Consider the following 26515-nt stretch of genomic DNA (forward strand, 5'->3'; position numbering starts at 1 on the left):
ATGGTCTATGTACAACATATATTTATTGCTCTGTCTTTCACACTTCATACCTTTAATTTATTAATCATATCTTCATATTGTGAAGAAAGAAATATTAATGAGTCTCCTATAGTTCTTAAAAAGAAGTAATTTGTGCTCTTTTATTATTTTGCCGACATCCACGAGGATATAACATATCATTAATTTCATTTTTAAACTCAGAGAGTTCATAGTGTATGTCTCCTGAGAGCTTACGCTTGTTACGAGTGTTTATAAAACACACAGTGAAGGACCAACAGCGTTACCCCCGATTTGACGTAAGTTGGACTAGGACTTTGATTGCTCTGGTGTACGCATAACGCAGTATCATACATCAATGCTCATAAATACCAGGGTCAAAGAAGTGCAAGGAAAGCAGCTAGCTATGTAAACTATAAGATCCGAAACGCAAACTCGTAACCGTAATAAACTCAATCGTTATTGTTGGATGTTCGAGGTACCACCCGCTATAGCCAAGTTGAAATTTTACAATCGTAATCGCTAATAGAAAACTTATCATATGTATGGGCATGACGTCAACTCAACGTTAAGTTACGTGGTCAAAACAAACGAATAGAAAGGTCGTAGACAAGTTGAAAATCATTCAAAGTGATAGAATGGAATGTAATTGTTTGTACAATGTTAATCGCTAACTCCATATAAATTTTAGCCAAGTTACGGTTTTGACAAGCGCTAACGAAACGATGTCGAAGTTTTTGAACGAACACTAAACGATCTAGGAGACTCAAGAGTTAAAGTTAAAAATGGCGTATTATATGATGACCAAGTGTTTCGTTTATTGAACATAATTTTGGACTATATTAACCATTTAAAATGCATACTTTAAATATGTTGTGGTGCGCTCATAATGAAGAAGTGTGGCTTAGGCGCTGTAAATGTACTTAGATAGTAAATTATTAATAAAAAGCTTTATTATTACAAATAAATTTATTATTATTTTTATTAAAACACAAACATTCATAATAATATGGCCGTGGTGTGCACGGTAGGTAAGGAGGAAGGAGTTTTTAGTTATAAATTACTTGGTATTTACAATTCACTCAATATATTTAAGGTATTATTATTAGACAATACTTTATTTAGAAATCAATAACCTACAATTACTATACATAAATATTGCTTTCAGTTCAAGTCTATATTCAAATAGGGTTTTTCAGCCTCATCACGGTAGCATGCAAAAGCGATCCCGTGGCGCTCCTCGTTAAGACAGAAAGGGTACCGCTGGTTTTTTAGTGGATATTCCGATGTTCGGGGCGCACTCGGCGTCTTGGACACCGGCGAGCCCCACATACCGCCCCACTGTTCCCGTGGGGGAAACGCGTAATGCGTATTTGTTGCGAAAAAAAGTCCAGTATCAGCCAAACAATTTAAAATTTGATTCTGGTTGCGGCCACAGTCGGTCAGCTTTAATTCGGCCTTGAGGCTCTTGCTGCGGCCTCGTTACGTCGCCTTGATTAGAACAATTTAAAACTATTTCAGAGAAACAAAGGTTAAGTAATGAATCAAACAATGATTTTTTTGTTTGTTTCGTTCATGTCGCGTATCACATTGTGGAATTTACCTACATGAGACTACATACAACCGGCGATACCTAAAGACGCGCGCTGACTAAAGCAACTAAAATTCTCCGCTACGTATTTAAAGTGAGCGAGCGGGCAAGCGTTTATGTCGCTCGCCCGTCACGCTCTTGCAGAATCAGCCGAATACACTATTTGCATCATTGGTGGAAAATTAAGCGTTCTCTTTGGACAACCAAATTATAAATATTTTTAGAAATGATTGTAAGTTATTCTATTTGTTAATGTTGTCGTAAGATTTCGTATATATGCCCATCCTTTTACCACGTAAAGTCCAGCAAGAAGTAATTTTTCTACAACTCCAAACAAGAAGACAACAACCAGTGAGCTAGAGACCAGTACCCCTACAGCATCATTATTTATGTTTTAAGCTTTCAAGTGCCAGCGTATGATGGATTTTCAAATAAAAAAGGAAGATTTTTATGAAATAACTAATAATTTACGTATCTTTCTATGAATGCCAATAAAGTTGCAAACTGTTCTGGGCTTGCTCGAGATTTATACTCCATTACTTGTGAGTGTTTGGTGGACTAGCGCCGGTGTCGTTCACTACAGTTTTCTAGAATCTGGCCAAACGATTACGGCAGATATCTATTGTCAGTAACTGCAAACCATGAAGGAATAACAAGCTGCTAAACAACCGAGATTGGTCAATCGCTCTAGGCCGCTGCTGCTTCACGACAACTGCACAACAAACAACCACTAAGCTAGATGAGCTACAATTGGAATGTCTGCGACATCCACCGTACTCCCCGGACCTTGATCCAACAGATTACCATTTTTTCCGGATTTTGGACAACTTCTTACAAGGAAAAAAATTCAACTCCGATGTGCCAGTCCAAGCCGCCTTCAAAGAGTTTATTGATTCTTGCCCCCATAGTTTTTTAGTAAAGGGATCAATGAACTACCTATGAGATGGCAAAAGTGCATAGATAATAACGGTGCATATTTTGATTAATTAAATATATTTTACAAAAAAAAAAAAAAATTGACTTTATATTCCTCCCGTACAAAACGCCAATTTCATATGGAAGGACCTTTTTTTTTAGAGTTGAAGTGTGGACGAGCGTATTGGCCACCGGTAAGTGGTCACCAACGCCCATAGACATGGGCATTGTAAGAAATGTTAACCATAGCTTACATCACCAATGCGCCACCAACCTTGGGAACTAAGATGTTATGTCCCTTGTGCCTCTAATTACACTGGCTCACTCACCCTACAAACCGGAACACAAAAATACCAAGTACTGCTGTTTTGCGGTAGAATACCTGATGAGTGGGTGGTACCTACCCAGACGAGCTTGCACAAAGCTCTAGCACTACCTAATATATTTAGAATAGAAACTAGAGGTTGAGATTATTTTCAAGATGTATTTAACAAAATTGACATACAACAATATTATGTTTATCAACAATATTAATAATTTCGATTGAAACAGAGAAAAAATATTGTATAATCACTAGAAGTAAAAACATATTTGTAACTCCTCGCGTTAAAATCATTAATAAATAAGGCGGATACCTCATTTTAATATTAAAAAGATAGAAAAGGGTGTCTTTTTATGCAGAATATATAGTAATAATACGAATAACTTCTTATTTATTAATCATCTACCATTGTGTATTTATTTATAACGGGCGGTACTACCAGATTTGGTAAAAATGTAATCAAACTAATCATATTTGAGGATTACACATTACAATTACTGTAATAAAATGAATCTGATTATATTTTTACATGTATAATATAATCGACTGTAAAAAAACATCCTAATTTGTACAAATAATATATATAAGTAGAAAGCTTAGTCAGAAAATTATCAACAAAGTATGTGTTTATTAGATTAAATGTGGCGTCATTAGTAAAGCACTGCTATTCTGTAAGAACTCACTTCGTAACTCACCCGTGAATTGTTAATACCCGACTTATGGTGATATACTATTTTGTGGCGTGTATTCTTGAAATGTTATAATTATTATGCTCAAAATCGCATATCAGTTGTTTTGAAAGTTTTCTGCGGCGAGTTTCGAATTTGTTTATACAGAATAGCCCTAAAGACAAAAATGATTAAATCTCTATAAACATTATATTAAAGTCTTCTTACAAGTTTGATTTAAGTGCATACCTACGTTAAATAAAGATGTTAATAAATAAAAATAAAACCAAGACACTTATAAAAATATTTATTTCACACTATTTATATTACATTTTTCTAAACTAAAAAAAGGCTAACTACTTAATACGTAAGTGAGTAACGCTGGTATTAAAAGTAAAAACGATGGCGCCATTTTGAATGCAGTATTTGGCGCCAAATCTGTAAACTGACAGCTGTCAGATGTGTTATTTAAAAAGCTTCGTTCGAAATTCAAAGGCATGGAACGGTATGGATGCATGTCCAATATATTCTCGGGAGCCAGTATCTTTGTGTTATTGTGGAATAATATATCGAGTTGGTGATTAAATTGTCCGTACATAGTGAACATGACGCTGTGGAATGGTTGATGTTTGCCAAACAGTTGGTCGAGTTTGGTGAACACTGTTATGATTTCGTGTCGTCTCATTGATGTTATGTTATTTACGGCAAATATGTGACCAATGTTAGACCAAGATATATAGCAATATTTTGTGTTTTCTTCAGGACATATTGAGACTATGTCGACGTTGCTGCTAGCCCAGGATTCCATGATTAGTTTATCTGAAACAAAAATCATTTTATTATGTGACATGAAGCTGTAGAGTGAAGGCAGCACGTCAGTGAAACAACACTTTACGAAACTTAGCATTAGTATCACATATTCTACCGCCAAGCAGCAATACTTGGTGTATTGAGTGAAACAGAGAAGCTATAAAAGTAGGAAAGTCGAGATGGCCCAGTGGTAAGAACGCGTGAATCTTAACCGATGAACGTGGGTTCAAACCCGGGCGAGCACCTCTGAATTTACATGTGCTTAATTTCTGTTTATAATTCATCTCGTGCTTTTCGGTGAAGGAAAACATCGTGAGGAAACCTGCATGTGTCTAATTTCATCGAAATTCTGCCACATGTGTATTCTACCAACCCGCACTGGAGCAGCGAGGTGGAATAAGCTCCAAACCTTCTCCTCAAAAAAAAAAGGGAGAGGAGGCCTTAGCCCAGCAGTGGGACATTTACAGGCTGTTACTGTTACTGAGAAGCTATAGACACAAGGGCCATAACACCCTGTTCATCTAAGGTTGGTGGCGCATTGGTGATGTAAAAGATGGTTCATATTTTTTTAGTGTAAATGTATTTTGGCATTGGTAGCAACCATCTTTTTGCCAGTACATCAATAAAAACGATGCGAAAAGTATGTTTTATTTGTGTAAAATAAAATATATATTTTTATATTTATAATTCATCTCGTATTCCGCGTTGAAGAAAAACATGGTGAGGAATCTGCCACATATTCACGAACTCCGACTGTCTTATGGCTGGCTAGCCTAAAAAGCTAACCCGAGACCCTGGGTTCAAAACGCAGATCGGGTCAATAAAAAACTATGCAATCTCATGCCCGGAAAGCACGTAAAGCCGATAATCCTGCACCAGAGCTCTTTTCCATCGTGTCGGATTGCCATCCCATCGGATTATGAGAGCTAGGGAATGGAGAGTGCACCTGTGTTTGCGCACATACTTGTGCGTTATAATATGTCCGGTGGACAAAACAGTCAAGAGGATATCATCATTACCTAATTCATATTGGAACAGCGTGGTAGAATAAAGTTCAAATCTCCTAGTAGAGGATTTCAGACTTTGTCCTAAACCATTACTCAATTCTTTTACAATTAAAGTAAACTTACTTTGATACATATTGAAAGTTTTCATGCTAATAAAAGCAACGTCACTCCTTCCTTCGACCAGCGCCCGTAACGCGGCCACCTCCCCACCCGCAACCCTCCCATCCTCTTTATAACACGCACTCGTAAACGTATCAACTATATCACTACTCATATTATATCTTTCAACACCAGGAGCACATATTTCGCTGAAATAATTGAACGTCGCGTCGTAACAGTTTAATTTTTCTTTCTTCTGTATGTAGCGTAGAACGGAATGCCAGGCGATGCCGTCGTAGCGCGGGAACGCGGCCCGTTTCCCGCGCAAGTCGGCCATGTTGCTTATAATGGCGTCGGCTCTCACGTACGCCATGACAGTGTCCATTTTTTCGACGATTGGAGTAACTTCGAATAGTAGAGGACGTAAATTGAAATCTCTGAAAAAAAATATATATAATGACTGATGAACTAGTTAAAAAAACATTTAAGTAGGAACATTATAAAATTTAAAATAGTATCACGTTTAAAATCACGATTATTAAAATATAAGTTAAATAGTGTTGAATATATATTTTTTAATGTTATAATTATTTTTATTATAAAAACAAAATATGCATAAAAATGTATAGAAAAACACGCAGTCTATGAGATTGTCCTGTGGCATTCTACACAAGACGCTGGCACTATTGCCTCTGCACTGCTAGACTTCGCCTTTGGGCTAAATAAGCGCCGTATCTTAGAGAGATCTTTTATAATTTTTTTATCACGACCATGGATCTAATTCTTCGAATAATGTCTGTATTTCGTTAACAATCGTTTTTTGAAGTGGTACAACTTCTAGGGTAGCGATTCGATAATCGATTGGTGAACGAGAATCGAGGAGTAAATTTTAAAGACAAGTCATGTTACGTTACATGACTGAAAAAAAAGATATGACGTAGTGGAAAAGAGAAAGAGATATTTAATAAGTTTCACTTCTATCACGAACGGTGCTGCGCGTGCAATTTTTTTTTTTTTTTTATAGAATAGGAAGGTGGACGAGCATATGGACCTGATGGTAAGTGGTCACCAAAAGCCCTTAGACATTGGCATTGTAAGAAATGTCAACCATCGCTTATAGCCAATGCGCCACCAACCTTGGGAACTAAGATTTTATGTCCTTTGTGCCTGTAATTACACTGGCTCACTCACCCTTCAAACCGGAACACAACAATATCAAGTATTGCTGTTTTGCGGTAGAATATCTGATGAATGGGTGGTACCTACCCAGACGAGCTTGCACAAAGCCCTACCACCAGTAAAATTTCTTAAAAGATGTAGGTATATAATCATATAATAGTTGATTACATATTTTTAATGTAAACTAATTTCGTATTTAATGAATATTTATGAAGGATAATGAAGTTACTACAGCAATGTTATCCATTTATTCATAGAATAATATATTGTTGGGCATTATTTTAGCAAATTGTATCAACGGATAGCGCTGAGTATAGTATCTCAGTATAGTCTCTCAGTATAGTAATTCATTTATTTATTCAACGTGTTAACAATTGCTTACTTTGTACTTTACTTTTCTTAAAATAGTCTGTTTCTACTGTTCACCAACGCGTTGGAAGACGTCTTCAAAACGCTGGATTGGACTAGGTATGGAGTCAATGTAAACGGCGAGTACATCTCACACCTTCGATTTGCCGACGATATCGTCATCATAGCAGAGTCGCTGGAGCAACTCACCGAAATGCTGCGTAGCCTAGGCGAGTCTTCCCGGTGTGTCGGTCTCGGTATAAACTTGGACAAGACCAAGGTCATGTTCAATAGGCATGTCGTGCCGGGACCGATATACGTCGAGGGGAAACCTCTCGAAGTTGTTAGTGAATATACCTACCTAGGACAGATAATACAAGTCGGTAGGAACAACTTCGAGAAGGAAACCGATCGAAGAATTCGCTTGGGATGGGCAGCATTTGGCAACCTTCGTCAAGTCCTCAAGTCGTCTATACCGCAATGTTTGAAGACGAAAGTCTTCAACCAATGCGTCGTGCCGAAACGTGGACACTAACTGCGGGACTAGTCCACAAATTCAAAGTCGCTCAGCGTGCTATGGAGCGAGCTATGCTCGGAGTATCTTTGAAGGATAAGATCAGAAATGAGATTATCCGAAAAAGAACCGGAGTCACCGACATAGCTTGCAAAATTAGCAGGCTGAAGTGGCAGTGGGCTGGTCACGTATGTCGTAGGACCGATGGCCGTTGGAGCAGACGAGTCCTAGAGTGGAGACCGCGAATCGGCAAGCGCAGCGTAGGGCGCCCTCCAGCCAGGTGGACCGACGACCTTAAGAAGGTGGCGGGCACCAACTGGATGCGGAAGACGGAGGACAGGGAGCTTTGGCGCACATTGGGAGAGGCCTATGTTCAGCAGTGGACAACGATTGGCTGTTGATTGATTGATTGATTGATAAAATAGTCGAGTGACATCGACGTGACAGTGTCATCGACGTAAGCGCACGGAACTATATAGCTCCGTAAAAAAAAATTGTTTTAAAAATATAAGGACTGTGTTTTGAAATCATAAAACGTAGATATGTGTAAATAACAAAGACAGTGTGTGATCTATATAAAAACATTATTGTTTGAATAAGTTTAATACGCAAAAGGGTGAAACGATAATTATATAATATAGGTACTTTTACTGAGGGCAGTGAGTTATTTTACGAGCAAAATAAGTTAAGAAAGTAGTGTATTAATAAAAATAAATGCTTTATAAAACGATTTTAAGAAACACCTAAAGTTCTAGTAATTTATTTTAAAACAAAGAAATACTTTAAAAAATATACAGTGAAGTGAGTAGATACAAAGAGAATAACTTTTTTTGTAGCGGGTGTTTAATAAAATCTCCAGGCGCAGATTATAATGTTGTACATACAGTTCGCAATTTTTACTTGAATAATAACCATATCGTTGGCCCAACGGTGTGAACCATACTTCCACGCACGAGCGATACGGGTTCAAACCCAAGTTGTTGGTGACCTATTTCAATTTATTTATTTTTCTGTTAAGAAGTTGCTGTTATAGTCGTTACTAAGTAAGAATGATTCCACATAAAAAAATAATAACAACAAGAAATAATACTTCTCCAGAATCTTACAATGTGACAAATCGGCAAAAAAGCAAACAGTCTGAAAAGTGGTCGCCTGCATCAGAACAACTTACTAAACAAGACGTTGAACAAATCATTCGTAATGAGTTTCAGGCCTTTAAAAATTTACTATTGGATGATATCACTAACATGTTAAACAAAATGATTCAAGAAAATCTTAAACCTATAAAAGAGCAAATATCTACTATTGAAAACTCGATGACTTTTTTGAGCGAAGACTACGAATCTACTAAAAAAATAATTGCAAGTTATGACGATAAAATTGCGGAAATGGAAAGAGAGAAAAATGCACTAAAAAGTGTAACATCTGATTTGCAACAACGAATACATACTATGGAGCAGTATAATCGATCAAATAACATTGAAATACAAATGATTCCTGAGCATAAAAATGAAAATTTAATTAGTGCAGTAATGCAACTGAGTAAAGCAATATCATGTGATCTAAAGGAGTCTGATATACATCACTGTACTAGAGTTGCAAAATTGAACAACAGCGACAAAAGACCCAGATCTGTGATTGTAAAGCTATCCACACCACGAATGAGAGACACGATGCTAGCATGTGTCATCAATTACAATAAATCGCATCCTGACGATAAACTTAACACAAGTCACATAGGTATTGCAGCAGATAAGCAGCCAATATATGTTATGGAACACTTGACACCGGCTATTAAGTCTTTACATGCAGCAGCTCGAATAAAATCTAAAGAAAAAAAATACAGATTTGTGTGGGTTAGACAGGGCAAGGTATTTATGAGAAAGACAGAACATTCAGAATGTATTTATGTAAAAAATCATACTGTTTTGAATAATATCCAATAAATTGCTTTGCTCTCTAAACTCATAGATCATTTTAGTGTTTCATGTTATAAAATTCAACGGTCTTAATATATACTACCAGAACGTCCGAGGTCTCCGTACTAAAACTCATGACTTCATCTGCAATTTATCGTGTACAAATTATGATGTTATTATATTAACAGAAACGTGGCTTAATAATAAAATAGAGAACCATGAAGTATTCGACAACCGTTATACAGTATACAGAAGAGATCGTGATAGTTTACCTTTACATTGTAAAAAAGATGGTGGTGGAGTTTTAGTGGCGGTCTCAAATAAACTGAAATCAATGCGACTCAGTTTTTGTGAAAGTCAGTGTGAAGATCTTTGGATAAATATTGAACGAGAAAATTGTCACGATGAGTGTAACTCAATTGCATTATGTGCAGTTTATTTGCCTCCTCCCGTCAGCCGTAATATGCTATCTAATTTTATCAATAATTTTAATAGTAGAATTGCAGAGAATAGACAAAATGTTATGCTCGTGGGTGATTTTAATTTAAGTAATATCAATTGGTTCGCTACTGATGATAATGTTATTTCTAATAGTTCCTTAGGAAATTTGCTAGTTGATTTTGCATCTCTCAATAATTTAGTTCAACATAATAACATTAGTAATAACAATAATAAAATATTAGACTTAATATTCAGTAATCATAATAACATAAAAATTAGTAAGTCTATTTTGCCAATAGTGCCTCCAGATCACCACCATCCTCCCTTAGATATATTAGTTTCTTATTCATCAAGAACTTCTTTAAAAAGTAATGTTATTGGTGATAAGAAGAACTATTTTAAAGCTGACTACGTAAGTATAATTTCAGAATTAAATAATATCAATTGGTTAAGCGAATTTTGTAATTGTAAGTCAATAAACCTAATGATCGATAAATTTTATAAAATTTTGAACAAATTGATCGAAAAATATGTACCAAAAAAGAAACAAAAAGGTAAACAATATCCTCCATGGTTCACTAAGGAAATGATAAATTTATATAAAGAGAAACAAGTTTTTTTAAATAAATACAAAATATATAAAAACCCACTTGATGAAATTTCATTACGTCTTTTGAGCAAACGTTGTGCAGATTTATCGAAAATTTGCTACAATAATTACATTAAAATTGTTGAAGAAAATATTAGTAGAAATCCTAAATATTTTTGGTCATACCTTAAGGGCAAACAAGATAATAGTACCGCACTCCCAGGCATAATGACTTACAAACAAAAAGTAATGAAATCGGGATCAGAAATTTGTAACGAATTTGCCTTGTATTTTGCTTCTGTTTACACACAATCTCAAAGTTCATATACATTACCATCTTATAGTAATCAATGTAAACATGACTTTGGAGCGTTCACTAATTTTGTAATATCGCGAAGACAGATTTATCAATACTTAAAAAGACTTGATACAACTAAAGGGACAGGTTATGATAATATCCCTCCTATATTTATTTCTAAATGTGCATGGGTACTAAGTTTCCCTTTATATTTATTATACAACGAATCACTTCGCTCAGGTGTTTTTCCCGATAAGTGGAAAATAGCTAGGATCGTACCAGTATATAAGTCCAAGGGTAGTGAGTGCATTGAGAATTATAGACCGATTTCCATACTTTCCACTTTTGCCAAAGTATTTGAAGCAATAGTTTACCCATATCTAGAATGTCATGTAAAGCAAATGAATAATAATAACCAGCATGGCTTTATAAAGGGTCGATCTACAACATCAAATCTTGTTTCGTACAGTGAATTCATTGTGCCAGCTATTGATAACCACAAGCAAGTTGACGCAATTTATACCGATTTAACCAAGGCTTTCGACAAAGTTTCGCACGATATTTTACTCTTAAAACTAAGCAAGTACGGATTCAATGGTAATATGCTTGAGTGGTTCAAATCATATTTATACAATAGACAACAATTTGTTGTCTTAAAAGGTTTTAGCTCGAGTCTATATAAAGCCTGCTCCGGGGTTCCTCAAGGGTCACACTTAGGACCTTGGCTCTTTAATATCTTCATTAATGATATTTGCGATACGGTACATTATAGTAGAGTATTTTTATTTGCGGACGATTTAAAATTAACAAAAGTAATAAACAACTTAGCTGACTCAGAGCTCTTACAGGCGGATATTAATGCTATATATAATTGGTGTAAAAATAATAAAATGGAATTAAACGTCAGTAAATGCAAGCATATAAAATTTACGCGGAAGCTCAATATAATCAAAACAATATATAGCATTGATAACATCAAGTTGGAGGAAGTTTTTGAAATAAGTGATTTGGGTGTCATTTTTGATGACAAGCTTACTTTTGTCCCGCACTTCAATAAAATAATTACGAAAAGTTCCAAAACGTTAGGATTTTTAATTAGAAATGGTAAACACTTCACGAATAACACGAAAAAAATAATCTATAACGCTTACGTGCGTAGTGTACTGGAGTACGGTAGTGTTGTGTGGAATCCTTGTTACAATGTACATCGTCTGCGTATAGAGAGAATACAGAAGCGATTTGTATATCATCTATCCAGAAACAAAAAAACCTCATACAATAAATCTAATAAAAATTACAGCAATCTCTTGAAAGACTTTAATATGGATAGTCTCTCTGTACGCAGACAATTATTAGATCTCTCTTTCCTATTTAAGATAATTCGTAACGAGATCGACTGTACTTACTTACTTGAAAAGATATACTATCGTATTCCAAGGCGCAATGTTCGTAGTTTTCTGGGCACTTTTGATGTCAGAATATCAAAAACGAAATTAGGATGTAATGCACCAATGCCTAGATCATCACGGTTGTACAATGGTTTTTGTCAAGATCTAGATATTTTTAATGACTCTGCCATGATTTATCGTAAACGGGCGCTAGAATTGTTGAGAGATGCAAATAAATAATAAATAAATAAATAAATAATAAATAATGTTATCTTAATTTTATTTTGTATTAATTAGTATATTTTTAGTAATTTTTTTGTAACGTAAACCTTGCATGAATTTAATGAATTATTTAATTTTAATTTGTACCTATATCAATTTCAAACTATTTGTGTTATTAATTTTAATTTTATTAAGTGCATGTTTATTTTTTTATGATCTTTAATTTGTACCAATTTGGACTTTTTTTTTTTTTTTTTTTAATCTTTCTACTCATGTTGCTATAATTATGTGTTAATGTATTTTTAAAACAAATATTGTAATTGTTGTGGCTACTTTAAAAAGCTTCACATGTTAGCTATTTTCACTAAATTGTTTTACATTTGTCATTAAAACATGTAGTAGCTACTAGTGGTCCTTAAAAAATAAATAAATAAAAAATAAATAAATAAATAAGTGACTCTAGTGGCAACAGTCGCAAACTGACTTCATAAACCGATATTTTAAATACCATTGAAAACCTTCTTGGAGGCACTTCACTCATCTGCTGTCAAATAAAAATAAAAAAAAATCCTATGAGTCCTGTTAAGTTTTTTTTTTGTGATGATTTCAAATACAAAGTTCTCAATAATATGGTGATTAGTAACAAAGTTTCAGTTTCGGCGAGTTTAGACCAAAAATATCTAAAATTACTTATTCGATAACATTGATTTGTATACAATTCTGGTTATTGTCACTAGATGGCGCTGTTTCGATGTCATACAAATCGCAGTTAATGTCAACGCTACCGATTAAATAAAGAAACTCGCACTAGGCATACTGTCCTAAGTCGGTTTAGGGTTCAGCCAAAAATGGATCGTAACTCTGACGCACGTACATTATCTTATATTTTTGGATCATATAAATAAAAATATTAAACATAGGTTACTATAACAATAAGTTATATTTACCTCATAGCCATGGGTAGTACGTCTCCGCTGGCAACACTGACGTCACTCTCCCGGGAGTGTACCGCGCGCAGGCAGGCGGTGTGGTCACTCCGCAGGATGCACTGTAAGGGCGGGTTCACACCGTACACCGCGCCCGCCTCGCTCAGCCACTCGCACTTATTCTTCTCAAGTAACGTCGTCGTACAGACTGTTATGTGTCTATAGAAATTAAAAATATAATCAATTAAATGAATAACCGCTCATCTTTTTTTCTATAGAACAACTAGGTGGACGAGCATATGTGCCATCTGATGGTAAGTGGTTACCAACGCCCATAGACATTGGTATTGTTAGAAATGTTACCCATCGCCTATGAGCCACCAACCTTGGGAACTACGATGCTATGTCCCTTGTGTCTGTAATTACACTGGCTCACTCACCCTTCTGTACTGCTGTTTTGGTATCTACACAGACGAGTTTGCACAAAGCCCTACCACCAGTAAGACTATCTATAGTTGAAAATAAATATAAATAATGGTACAAGTGGTCACTAGATCAGGTGAATTAATTTTAAAACATATATGGGGACTAACTGGCTTTCCGTCCCGGCTTTGCACGGATCATAAAAGTCAATATAAAAGCTTTATATTGAAAGACAAACATACAAAAAATAAACTTTTTTTGGACCAGAGCTTTCAGTGTCCATGCGCAGAACATATCACCATAATTTCATCACAATCGGATGATTGGCGTAGGTTCCTACATAAAGGACAAACATAGAAAGAACACTCGTTTTTATTAGATACATAGAAGACATGTATAATCTTACCTTGGTGGATCGCATCCACTTTGACTGTACGCCTCTCTGAATCCCTTCGCTGATGCCAAGTAGTCTAAGGGGACTCGAGGTGGGTTCAACGGGGTGGGGGCCTGGCGTATCTCCAAGAGAGCCGTTAGGGCTCCTCTCCAGTGGTTATTGAAGAGGTCTTCTTCTTTTAGCGACGATACCAATTTACTTACTGCATTGACTGCCTTTCTGTTGATTGACATGATTTTTTTTATTATCTGTTTTTTCGGCACTGCACAGGACATATTGTAGAACACAAGTGTGTGCGCAAACACAGATGCACTCTCATAATCCGATGGGAAGGCAATAACTCAAAGTCAAAAGTCAAAAATCTTTATTGAACATAGGAGCTTTACACTTATTGCTTATTGATTGTCATAAATCTACCACCGGGTCGGAAATAAACACTCAGACCTGAGAAGAACCGGCGAAAGAAACTCAGAATCAGAATACGACACAATTTAGGCATATGATCAAGGCTTTACGTGCGCACCGACACGGAGTCGGTAATATTGACAATCTTTACACACCAAACTGCTACTAAGAATTTCTACACAAAAGCCCAATATTTTTTAAAAGCCCGATCCGGAGTTTAGCACTTTAAGCCACGGCCGTACAAGATAGCCACCAGACCAACATATACAAGTCATTAGTCAAGTAAAAGTAAATATTTTGTCGTCTCACTTCCTCAATTGCTATTCCAATAAATATATTATTTGTTATTAAAAAACATGATACGTGGTAATTAGCTTAATGATTACATGTGGTATGTACTTTGCAGCGGTTCCGTAATAGATGTGTGTGATACCGCTTTTAGAGCGAGATAACGTATGTGTGCATGCTAGATATACGTGTGTCCGTTGTAGTACGTGTGATATACATGTGTGACGTACATGTGGCTTGTCGGTATTAGTGTTGTGTGTGCATGTATGAGGGCGCTGTCAGAAGTAGTGACGTATTTTTTTAATATTTAATAGGTAGGCGGACGAGCACAGGTCACCCGATGGTAAGTGGTCGCCAATCCCCATAGATCTCCTTTCTTTGTCGCACTTCCAAAAAATGGAATTCCTTACCAGCTCACGTGTTCCCCTCCTCTTACAACCTGGGTTCCTTCAAACGAGGCGTGAAGAGGCATCTTGCGGGCCGACAAGGCGAAGGCGGCTAGTGCAGAACGTTTTTCCCGTCTGTACTGGCCGTCGTCGCGTTTGGACTCTACTACCACTTACCATCAGGTGGAGTAGAGTCATTTGCCCTCCCGGCAAATATATAAAAAAAAAAAACATTGGCATTGTAAGAAATGTTAACCATCGCTTATATCGCCAATGCGCCACCAACCTCGGGAACTAAGATATTATGTCCCTTGGGCCTGTAATTACACTGTGTTACGTGGTGTCATGTGAACATGTGTATGAGGCCTCTATCAGAAGTAATTTTGTGGTGTCATGTACGAGGGCCCTCTCACTAATAGTGTTGTGGTGTCATATGTATGCATGAGCGCTCTTTCAGAAGTATTGTTGTGGTATGTGTGGTATGTCTGCAGTGTTGTAAATTACCGTTTAGCGATAACGACGGGCCAGGGTCTTTGCAGCCACGTGCAGGGCGGCGCGTCCAGTGGGGTGTACGAGCCGTCGCGACACAGGAACGAGAAGCCCTCGGGGTTCATTGAGGGGGATTGCATCGTCGAGTTTATCTGCAAAATATATTTTTCATGACAAATTACAAATTATATTTAATTTTCTTAAGTACTCAAAAGCTTTAAACTAGCTTTTCTTTATATTCGGATACAACACTTCTATATATACTTTTCTAAGCAGACAGTCTTAGATAGAAGAAAATAACATCTCCCATATCTCCCACAGCCGGCAAAGGCTCCTCAACTTGTTCGATATACATGTTGCAGAATTTTATCCGGCACATGAGTGTTACCTCAAGATGTTTCCATGTTTTCCTACACATGACATGCATTATAAACAAAAGTTATTAAAGGAATGATAAATCCGGATAAAGATCGATAGTTATCGGAACCTCCCGAACCCACCCCGAAGTACGCGAGCACGTCGTCCAGCTCCCCCCACATGGCGTCCCCCGCGCCCTCCGCGAGGCACTGCAGCGCGCCGCCCCCCCCCCAGTACTTGTCGTCCGCGCCGCACTCCGGGCTGGCGCACGCTGCACACAGCGATCTGTACTTAAGTTCTGAAAGATAATTGAAATATTACGTTATGTTATTTTTTAATAGCGTACGAACAATGACACCTTCGTTCATAGATATTGGCTATTGAAACAGTAATGACTCTTGGACAAAGTTAAGTTCCTCGAATTTTCAGTCAGCGTTACCGTTTGGTTGTAGACTAATTGATAAGTGGAAGGTCCCAATTATTATTATTACAAAAGATAACTATATAAATTTGATTATTATTTTTTCTTAATTTTAAATTAAATTTAAAAAAGTCCCAGTTCTCAGGGCTGGGTGGTTTTTTTCGAACCGGTGGTAGTTTCTGGTTTGACATCAATAAGCAAGTGTGTGTGCTTCAATGTTGAATTTTGATTTGATTTTGTAATTACAGACGCAAATCTTAGTTCTCAAGATTGGTGGTGCATTTTTCTTACAGTGTTAATGTTTATGGGCAGAGGTGACCACTTACCATCAGAGTCCAAATACAGCTACTTGATAAAATGTATAATATAATACTCAAGTTGTTGGTGAACTCACTAAGCTCCCTGTCACCATCATGATCTGGGACCCAGGGTCCAGCTTTGCAGGCCTTGAAGAAGAACTCCGCAATAGCTTTCAGTCTGTTCTCCGTTAGCGTCAGTTTTGGATCACAGGTGCGTGGTATGATCAGCGACTCCAAGTACTGGAAATAACTTAAATGATATACGGCCTTACTTAGTACAACGTCGTTTGGCGGGTGTTTAGTCAGATAGATTTCTCTCTTTCTGTCATCATTGATTTGACATTTGGAAGAAGGAGACGCGGCATTGTTTAACTAATCACAGCCTCAACGATATTTATTGGTGCAATCGATTGTTAAGTAAAATGAAAAAAGATAGTACATATATATGTAGTACATACTTCATATGTCATACCTTTTGTTACAATAAGTTATTCCGTCATCTATTTTATACGTGACATTGGCAGAATATTTTGCGCTCAAATAGCGTACACGCAAGAAAAGAGAAAAAAAAAGTTATTCCGTAAAGGAAAAACAAAAAACAGAACAGAGGAAAAAGGTACTGAATTGTTTTGTCTTAACTTATTTATGATCGTTTAGGGGTTCGAAGGGTGAGTGAGCTAGTGTAACAACAGGCACAGGAGACATAACATCTTAGTTCTCACGGTTGGTGGCGCATTGACGATTTAAAGAGTGGTTAATATTTCTTACACCGCCAATTTATGAGCGGTAGTGAACCCTTACCACTAACCATCAGGTGGCTCATCTGCCTGTCCTCCTTCCAATATTTTAAAAAAATATGATGATAGAAACTTATAAGAGCTTATTTTGATTTGATTGTCGAAATTATCAAACTGCTTCATCAATAATGACTTACCCCTGATAGAGTATCAGATAATGGCCGAAGGGTGTTCACACCGACTCCTGGATGGCAAAGTGTGCTGTTCCTGAGAACTGCATCCAAGGAAGACTCGTGTTCAGGCAGGATACGATTATTGACCACCGCCACGACACTGCGCTCGAACGGTCCTTAAAGGGGTAATATGCCTTGTATAAATATATTTTTTAAAAGGCGCTTACAAAGACAATGCACATAAAATGCACCGCAGCGCATTTTACATGTAGTAAAGGAAATGCAGCCGAGATGGCCTAATGGTTAGAACGTGTGAATGTTAACCGTTGATCGTGGGTTCAAATCCGGGTAAGCACCACTGAATTTTCAGTGTTAAAAGTTTATAATTTATCTTGTGCTTGACGGTGAAGGAAAACATCGTGAGAAAGTCTGCATGTGTCTAATTTCATTGAAATTCTGCCACATGTGTATTCTACCAACGCCCATTGGAGCAGCGTGGTGGAATAAGCTCCAAACCTTCACCTCAATACAGAGACGAGGCCTTAGCCCAGCAGTGGGACATTAACAGGCTGTTACTGTTAAAGCAAATTCAAGTATCTATGCAATATTTAAAGATCATATTTGGATATAGGAACACGGTTGCGAGCGTTTCATGGTATGCGCATTCATGCAATGTAAAATGCGTTGCTGTTTGATGTGAATCTTTCATTTTATTGTTAAATGTAAACGATACAATAATGAGTTATTTACTTACTATGTCGATTTCTGAGTTCGTTAGTGACGAGAACGTCAATGTTTGCCCACTGCGCTGCTATCAGGTCTTCTGGGCTGAACACTCCGAAGTCTACTGTGCCTTTGCTGATACGTCGCAGGCAATCGAGTCTGAGGTAAAGGAAAACACCGGTCGTACTCTTAGTCATCGTCACCAACTTAATTATGTTTATATTATATGTGTGTTTGTGTTACTTGGATCGAGGAATTGCAACCAATAAAAAGTGGGGTTAAAACTTTTGGTCAGAGAAAACCCAGATAGAGCTTAGATTAACTTTTTGCCAATTTACATTTTATTCTAGCCACTCGTCTTAATGGGCTATGTACCAAGTACATATTACCTTGATTATATTATTTAACATTTAAATATACATTCAAAAAAATTAATAAGCCTGGACATCAAAATATTTTAGAAAAATAATAGCCAAGCGATGGAATATTACAAGCTTTTAGTTACTTGTTTATAATAATCTTTGAAATATCAAAAAAAATAATATGCATGTATTTGTTTGTTTTGTTAAACATACAATACATATTTTACGGTACAATTTAACTTAAATGCGATGCCGACCGTACCAATCTGTCAATCTGTTCCATCAGAACTCGCAACTCATCGCAGAATACGATTATAAAAAATCCGATAGTGATATGCGATATTAACTATAATAATTAGAAAATTTAAAGAACACATGTACCAATATAGCGTAACGGAAGGTTTCAACATTCCACTAGTGTAATACGAAGGGAGTTCTCACACAACAGCATTATTGGTTTTAATGTTCGTGTGCACTATTCTGCGGATATTTACGCACGGCCGACGACCACGGACAGCCACGCACCGCTGACGGTGCATGTCATTCTGCGTCGGTCTTTAAATTCGAAGCCATTCAGTCATTCCAAATTGTAAAGCTTTACACAACGTATCTTTGCCGCTACGGCTTCCCCACTGCTCCTTTGAAGAGTGTGTGCTGGGAACCAATTCCACGAACAAACTGTCACTATCGCAATCGAATCGAAGCGTAATCGTTGTCGTTAATCCGTTTTCCTATTCTTTGATTTAACTATCGACGATTGGGATAAAAGTTAAGAAATCAGTTATGTTTTGACATATATAATAATGTCCTCTAGAACGATTTCGGCCACGGCGGCCAATCTCAAGAGAGATTAGCCAACTACGCAGGAGATATTACAGTGCACAAGTGTGTGCGCAAACACAGGTGCACTCTCTATTCCCTAACCTCATAATCCGACGGGACGGTAATCCGACACGACCGGAAAGAGTTCAGGCGCAGGACCGACTTGGAAATTGAACCCAGGACCTCCGGGTTTGCGGCCTTACATCAAGCCACTAGACCAAGGAGGTTTTGACATAACGGTATATGTTAACATCACATCGGTTCGGTTCCGATTCGAATAAATATAGAATAGACAAAGTTGGATTGGAATTGAATCGGGAACGTATCGTAATCGTTATAGATTTGTAGAATTGGCCACCGATCGGCGTCCGTCTGTAATGTCATGCACTGCGGGAAAGCCTTTATTAAATTAGATATTAATACTAAATTTTACACTTACTGATCTGATCCCAAAACACATTCTAGTCCAGAATCCTCAGCATCTAACAGTGGACAAAACGTGGCGCCACGTTTTAATGGACCTCGACCTTCGACTATACAGAGTCGTACTGAAAAAAAAAAGTTAAATTTTTAAATATAAATAAATAAGTGCGAAGCGTGTGTGCTTTTTAAGTATATTATAATTACAAGTTTCCAAAATTAAAACAATCCTTATTGTATAACGGCGTATACTAGGTAGCGATAGATGGCGTTGATTGAATCTGTCAGATTCCTGAATCGCGCTGTCTAGAATCGCTAATGAATATATATACGGTAAAAAGTAATTATCTTAAAGTGATCAAATAAATTATAGTTGTGTGAACAGTGGAAAGCTCTACCTTATATTTACCGTTCGATCCCCGAAATTAGTTCAATGTAAGCAATTAATTTTAGTATTGTCTGTTTGTTTGTTATGTTATCTTCAAAACGTATAGTAATTGCCAATATAGTTGACCAGTAAAGTAGTGTTCGAATACGCAAGGTATAATGCTCGGTTTACATTATTCCAGTCCAGTGATCTAGTCCAGTAAGCAATCCAGTACTGGACTAGATCGCTGGACTGGAATAATGTAAACCGGGCATAAAGTCTTTATTTCAACAAAATCTATATCATATTCATTTATTTGCCGATTTTTTTATTAACATCTGTGGTATATTTCCTTATCATATTCTCCTACAAATTACAATTAATTTAATCATACGAATATTCTACTTACCCGGTTGAACCAGCTATCAACGGGCCGTTTGGCATGTTTGGTAGGTACTTGCCTTCCACGCCCAAGGTTGTGGGTTCGATTCCCACCCAGGAAAGGCATTTGTTTGCATAAACATATCTGTTTGTTCTGAGTCGGGGTGTAAATATCTATGTAAGTTATTTACAAAATAAAAGTAGTATATGTAGTATATCAGTTGTCTGGTTTCCATAGTACAAGCTCTGCTTAGTTTGGGATCAGATGGCCGTGTGTGAATGATGTCCTAGGAACTTAAGCAAATTAATTAAATACTTATGACATTGCTCATAAATTGAATGTAACACATTTGCACAAACACTAACGATTGAATACTCGAAGGCCTTGATGATACAATGTAATTATTTAAACCCAGCCATGTGATGTCAAGACAGCCCCGCCCCGTAAGGTGAATCTTATGATGTCACCGTCCAGTACAAGTTTATACGGACGACTTTTTTTTACAATGGAAATGATTACATTGTGAAACACATTTCTTGTAAAGCTAATATGATTGAAATTGTTTTTTTAACAATAATCATAGGATTTTTATTATCCCACTCATCAGATATTCTACCGCTAAATAGCAATAGTTAGTATTGTTGTGTTCCAGTTGGAAGGGTGAGTGAGCCAATAGCCAGGCACAAGGAACATAACATTTAAGTTCACAAGGTTGGTGTAATGGAGATATAAAGTTTGATTAGTACCTATTTCCTACAGCGCCAATGTCTATGGGAGTTCGTGAGTACTTACTATCAGGTGGCCCATTTGCCATATGATATAAAAAAGATGACCCAGTGTAGTTTTCGTATGCATAATTAGTTTATCTATGTGTCAGAGAACCTGCATGTGTTGTACAAAAATCTATCTTATTGAATCAGCGTGGTGGAATAAGTTCTAAGCCTCAAAGATATAGAGGCCTTAGCCCAACTGTGACATTTAAGAGCTGTTAAGTTTTCATAGACTAGCTACCCGACCTGGCTTCGCTCGGGTAGAATAGTTTTGTACATAAAACGTTTATTTCATAATACATATAACTCTTTTACTGTTTCCCTATAATGGCCGAGATGGCCCAGTTGTAAGAACGCTTCTTAATTGATGATCGTGCGTTCAAACCCGTGCAAGCACTACTGAATTTTCATTTGCTTAATTTGTGATATATAATTCATCTCGTGCTTTACGGTGAAGGAAGACATCGTGAGTAAACCTGCATGTGTCTAATTTCACTGAAATTATGCCATATGTGTATTCCACCAACCCGCACTGGAGCAGCGTAGTGGAATAAACTTCAAACCTTCCCCTCAAAAAAAGGGAGAGAAGGCCTTTAGCCCAGCAGTGGGGCATTCACATGCTGTTACGGACAACTCTATTGGTTTACGCTACGAGTAAAGCTACCAGCAAAACCTTCCTCATGAACCACGCCGTCAATTGGTGAAAATCGTATGAAAATCCTCTTGGTAGTTTTAGAGTTTCACTTTCAGAGTGTCAGTTAATATAATATGTAGTGATAGTGATATTAAGAATGAATGAATTAAATGAATAATATATTTTTAATGGGCCTTTGTAGGCCGCCTATATGTCGGCCCCATCGTTACACCCAAAATTAAAACAAAAAAAGGCTCAAAAACTAAGACTAATTCAGTTTGAGAGAATCACTAACAAATTCATATACTATAATTGCCGAAATACTCGAAGGTTTACTAAGAATAGAATTAAAAAGATCCCATTTAGGTCCAATTCTTTTTTTAGTTTTTATTAATGATATAGTAGACAGCATTAAATTTAGCAAATGCTTAATATTCGCCGACGATCTCAAAATCTACAGACCTATAAAAACGTTATCCGATTCTGACCTTCTCCAAGCAGATATAGACGCTCTCGCTAGCTGGTGCAATAAAAATAACATGGAATTAAATGTTAAAAAATGTCTTCATATAAAGTTTACAAGACGCAGAAAACCGATATTATCTAAATACTCTATATCTGGCGATCCTTTATCCGAGGTTAATTCCATTCGAGACTTAGGTGTACTTATCGATAGCAATTTAAATTTTATTAATCATCTAGACAAAATAATATCAACAGCTTGGAAAATGTTAGGATTTGTAAAACGAACATGCAAGGATTTTAAGAATACTCGCTCATTGCTCTGCATTTATAATTCTCTTGTACGTTCCAATTTAGAGTATGCATCAAATATATGGAACCCTTTTTATAACACTCATATCGAAAGACTAGAGCGAATACAACAAAATTTTACCCGTTTTCTTGCATACAAGGATACTAGTTGTCCTTATCGCGCTAACTACAACAATAGGCTAAAAAATTTTAAAATGATATCACTTAAAAGTCGCCGTGAAATCAGCGATGTTTTGACCCTACACAAACTGATCCATGGTCAAATAATTTCATCCGAACTACTTCAGCAAATCAATTTAGTTGTTCCCCGCAAAATTCCTAGACACCCAATAAAAAAACCTTTTAGAACTACAGCTTTTAAAACAAATTTAGGTAAACATGCACCCCTCAACAGAATAATTAATTCTTATAATGAATATTCTTCTAACGGCAATATCGACATCTTTGCCCAAAGCAAGCCAACTTTTGTGAAGCTCTGTAAAGATCTCATAGTATAACTTTTTAACTTTTTAACTTTTTAAAACCATTTTGTTCATAAATTAATTATTTCAACCCTTGTAGATTTTTGTTGTTGTATTTAAATTTTATTTTATGTTTTGTTTAATTATCTATAATTTATTTATCTTTTTTAATTTTTAGTTAAGACATAATTAGGTTAGTATAGTCTTATCTTAAGGTCAATGTTGTTTACACCTGTAATGATTTATTCACCTAGATTTAATACCCTGTATCTAATGCTTAGTGAATGTGTTAGTGATAAGTCGATGGTGTAACTATTTCCAATAAATAAATAAATAAATAAATAAAAACACCAATATTCATCAAATTTAAATTTAATTCATATTTTAGTGTTTCTCTAAAATTGTGGTTACGAACACATGTCTAAATGCTATAACTAACTTACTCCTATTAATGTTACTATTTACAAACCAGGGTATCCGAGGAGGCTCGGATTGCATCGTTCTATACCATATCCCCTTTATTAAGCGATCTGTCATTAAAGTATTCGTTCCAAATTTTAAAACAATTAATTCTGAATTTTGCAAAAACTTCGGTATAGTGTAGTTTAATATCATCTCTAATAGTAAGAACTAAGTTAATAATATATTACCTTAAACTAATTGGGCATATTCCGAACAGTAAATTAGTGAACGAATGATCGAGTATAAAGTACGGTAAGGTGACTCCTTGATCCATACAACAGCGTTCTTAAAAATAAAAAGACGCGCGCTAATTTCAATCTGCCATTTTGTTAATGGACAGAAAAGTAAAGTAATTAATTAATTATTGGCGTAGGTTGTGATCTGTTGAATGTGTTCAAATGTCCTATTTGGATTTTTAAGAGTAATTGAGTGAGTTATTTACATTAATTTGTATGATTTGGTGTTCTATTTTCAAAAAGAACAATTCGAATTTTATATAAAATCAGTTTCACTTGTGGATGCTATATGTACACTAATTGCCGGCATTGCTGTCATTAATGTATTATGTCATGTAATGTCACTAGACTGTTCCGTTATAGATATGACTCATCCACTTACCTACCGTTTGTTTGACATTTGCCGGAATATTTCCAACATAAACTTGTGATTGAACATATATTTGTTTCTTCTGTACGTGATACACTATTTATTACCGACTTTGATAAGATTTTTTTGTGAATGTACGAGTGGAAACCTGGATGGTCTGGGCCCGGTAGGTGACGATCAGATGATCAGGTTGAAGGTTTTTTTTTTTTTAAATCTCTTCACCGGTACGAAATTATTTTAAAAAATAAAAATAAAATTTGGTTCTCTATGTATGTTTGTGTGTGTACGATTATTTTCAGAAACACATTGTTTATAATACTTCTAATATAATAGGACAGTCGCTGACTGCGTCGTTGGTCTAATGGCTAGATATTAGGCTGCGGATCCCGGAGACCTAGGTACAAGCCCCAGGTCGGGCCGATAAAAAGTTATTGGGTTTTCTGTCGAAGAATCGCAGTAGCAGCCCGGAATGTAGACATTGGCAGTGTGTACACTCCCAAAGCACGTATAGCCTTTGGTCCTACGCCCGAACTTTTTGAGTAAAGAAATATAGGTGCACGTGTGTTGTACAATTGTATATTATAATATGTCTTGCGAGATACCGTAGCTGAAATCGGTCGGGAGTGAGGACGACATCATCATCATCATACACAACAGGCGAGCATTCTACCACGACAAGATAGCCAAGTGGTGAGAACAGTTATTAACCATAAAATCTCAATTCAAAGGCAAAACAATTTGAACATAAATTTTCTCAACTAATGAAGCGCCATTTAATGTTTGTGGTTACATTATATATAAATGGCGCTATAAAATAAAACTCAGTCATTTATGAGGCTAATAATAAAGTCGCTCCATTTTAACGCTAAGCTAAACATATTATAATTACTTTATTCACTCATTATTTATCCAAGAAACAAGAAAATAATTATAGTCTATTAATAACTTATTTCCATATAAATATAGTACGGATTGAATAATATCTGTCTTTATGGTGAATTTTTAATCTGTGTAATTTCCTTTTTGTTTGCTAATAGGTTAGGTAGAAATTGATTTATGATTCAGGGTTATTAACCAAATTTAACCATAAATCGTGAAACACCGTATTAATTTGATGTTAATGGAGAGAATAACATTAAAGCCTTAAATATATACAAATAAAAATAACTAATACACATATCCGCGTGGAATAGCGGCAATTACGCTATCAGCAATTTACAACGCTAGCAGCATTTCCCTTTTGAATTGGGATTTCAATCCTTTGGGCGAAATGAACCAGCGCTCCTGTATATATATATATATAATTCTTCTGTACGTTTGTTTATACATCTAAAACCTAACTCCTCCTAAACGGCTGGACTGATTTGGATGAAATTTTGTGTGTATATTTCAAAGGTTTCCTGGATGGTCTGAAAACACAATTGAATCCGATAGGTGACCAAATGAAAAGATTCAAAACATTTTATCATTCCCGGTTCCTTAGTATTATTATATAATTTATGAAGAGATTTTGCATACACGCTAGTTAATAATAAGCGCAGTGTCTCGATATTCTTCGTCGTAGTGTTGTAGACGTTTTTAATGATTATGAAAATGATTGAAGGTCGACTCTTACCAAGAGCCTGGCATGTATAGAGATTTTTTTTATAGAATAGGAAGGCGGACGAGCATATGGGCCAACTGATGGTAAGTGGTCACTAAACGCCCTTAGACATTGGCATTGTAAGAAATGTCAACCATCGCTTACATAGCCAATGCGTCACCAACCTTGGGAACTAAGATTTTATGTCCCTTGTGCCTGTAATTACACTGGCTCACTCACCCTTCAAACCGGAACACAACAATAACAAGTACTGCTGTTTTGCGGTAGAATATCTGATGACTGGGTGGTACCTACCCAGACGAGCTTGCACAAAGCTCTACCACCAGTATTGCTATTGAATAGATAAATATTATCTATACTTATAAAATTGTTTGTCCTGACTGTCTATATTAAGGCACAGCCGACTACTGAGTTTAGATAGCGGAATTAACTAAGAAGGTATTTCTGTAAACTTATCCTTTAAAGATTGAAATAGGAATATGAACTTTACATACACGACGCATTGCTAATAAATTATATATTTT

At 36.3% G+C, this 26515-nt stretch overlaps 1 protein-coding gene across 2 annotated transcripts in view; it reads right to left on the reverse strand.

Annotated features, from left to right (window-relative positions):
* Nucleotides 1-3783: 3783 nt before the first annotated feature.
* Nucleotides 3784-26515, reverse strand: part of LOC126779470 (transferrin-like) — a 49686-nt gene continuing 26954 nt past the window's right edge. For both annotated transcript variants that reach the window (XM_050503464.1, XM_050503462.1), the window contains 10 exons: nt 19952-20060; nt 18360-18487; nt 17630-17781; nt 16791-16935; nt 16119-16273; nt 15634-15770; nt 14063-14269; nt 13255-13452; nt 5434-5846; nt 3784-4312 (listed from right to left, as the gene is read on the reverse strand). In XM_050503464.1, coding sequence (XP_050359421.1) covers nt 3846-4312; nt 5434-5846; nt 13255-13452; nt 14063-14269; nt 15634-15770; nt 16119-16273; nt 16791-16935; nt 17630-17781; nt 18360-18487; nt 19952-20060 — 2111 coding nt within the window. In that variant the 3' untranslated portion in view covers nt 3784-3845. The remainder of the gene's footprint in view (nt 4313-5433; nt 5847-13254; nt 13453-14062; nt 14270-15633; nt 15771-16118; nt 16274-16790; nt 16936-17629; nt 17782-18359; nt 18488-19951; nt 20061-26515) is intronic.

The sequence above is a fragment of the Nymphalis io genome, chromosome 29 (assembly GCF_905147045.1).
Source record: "Nymphalis io chromosome 29, ilAglIoxx1.1, whole genome shotgun sequence".
Lineage (NCBI taxonomy): Eukaryota > Metazoa > Arthropoda > Insecta > Lepidoptera > Nymphalidae > Nymphalis > Nymphalis io.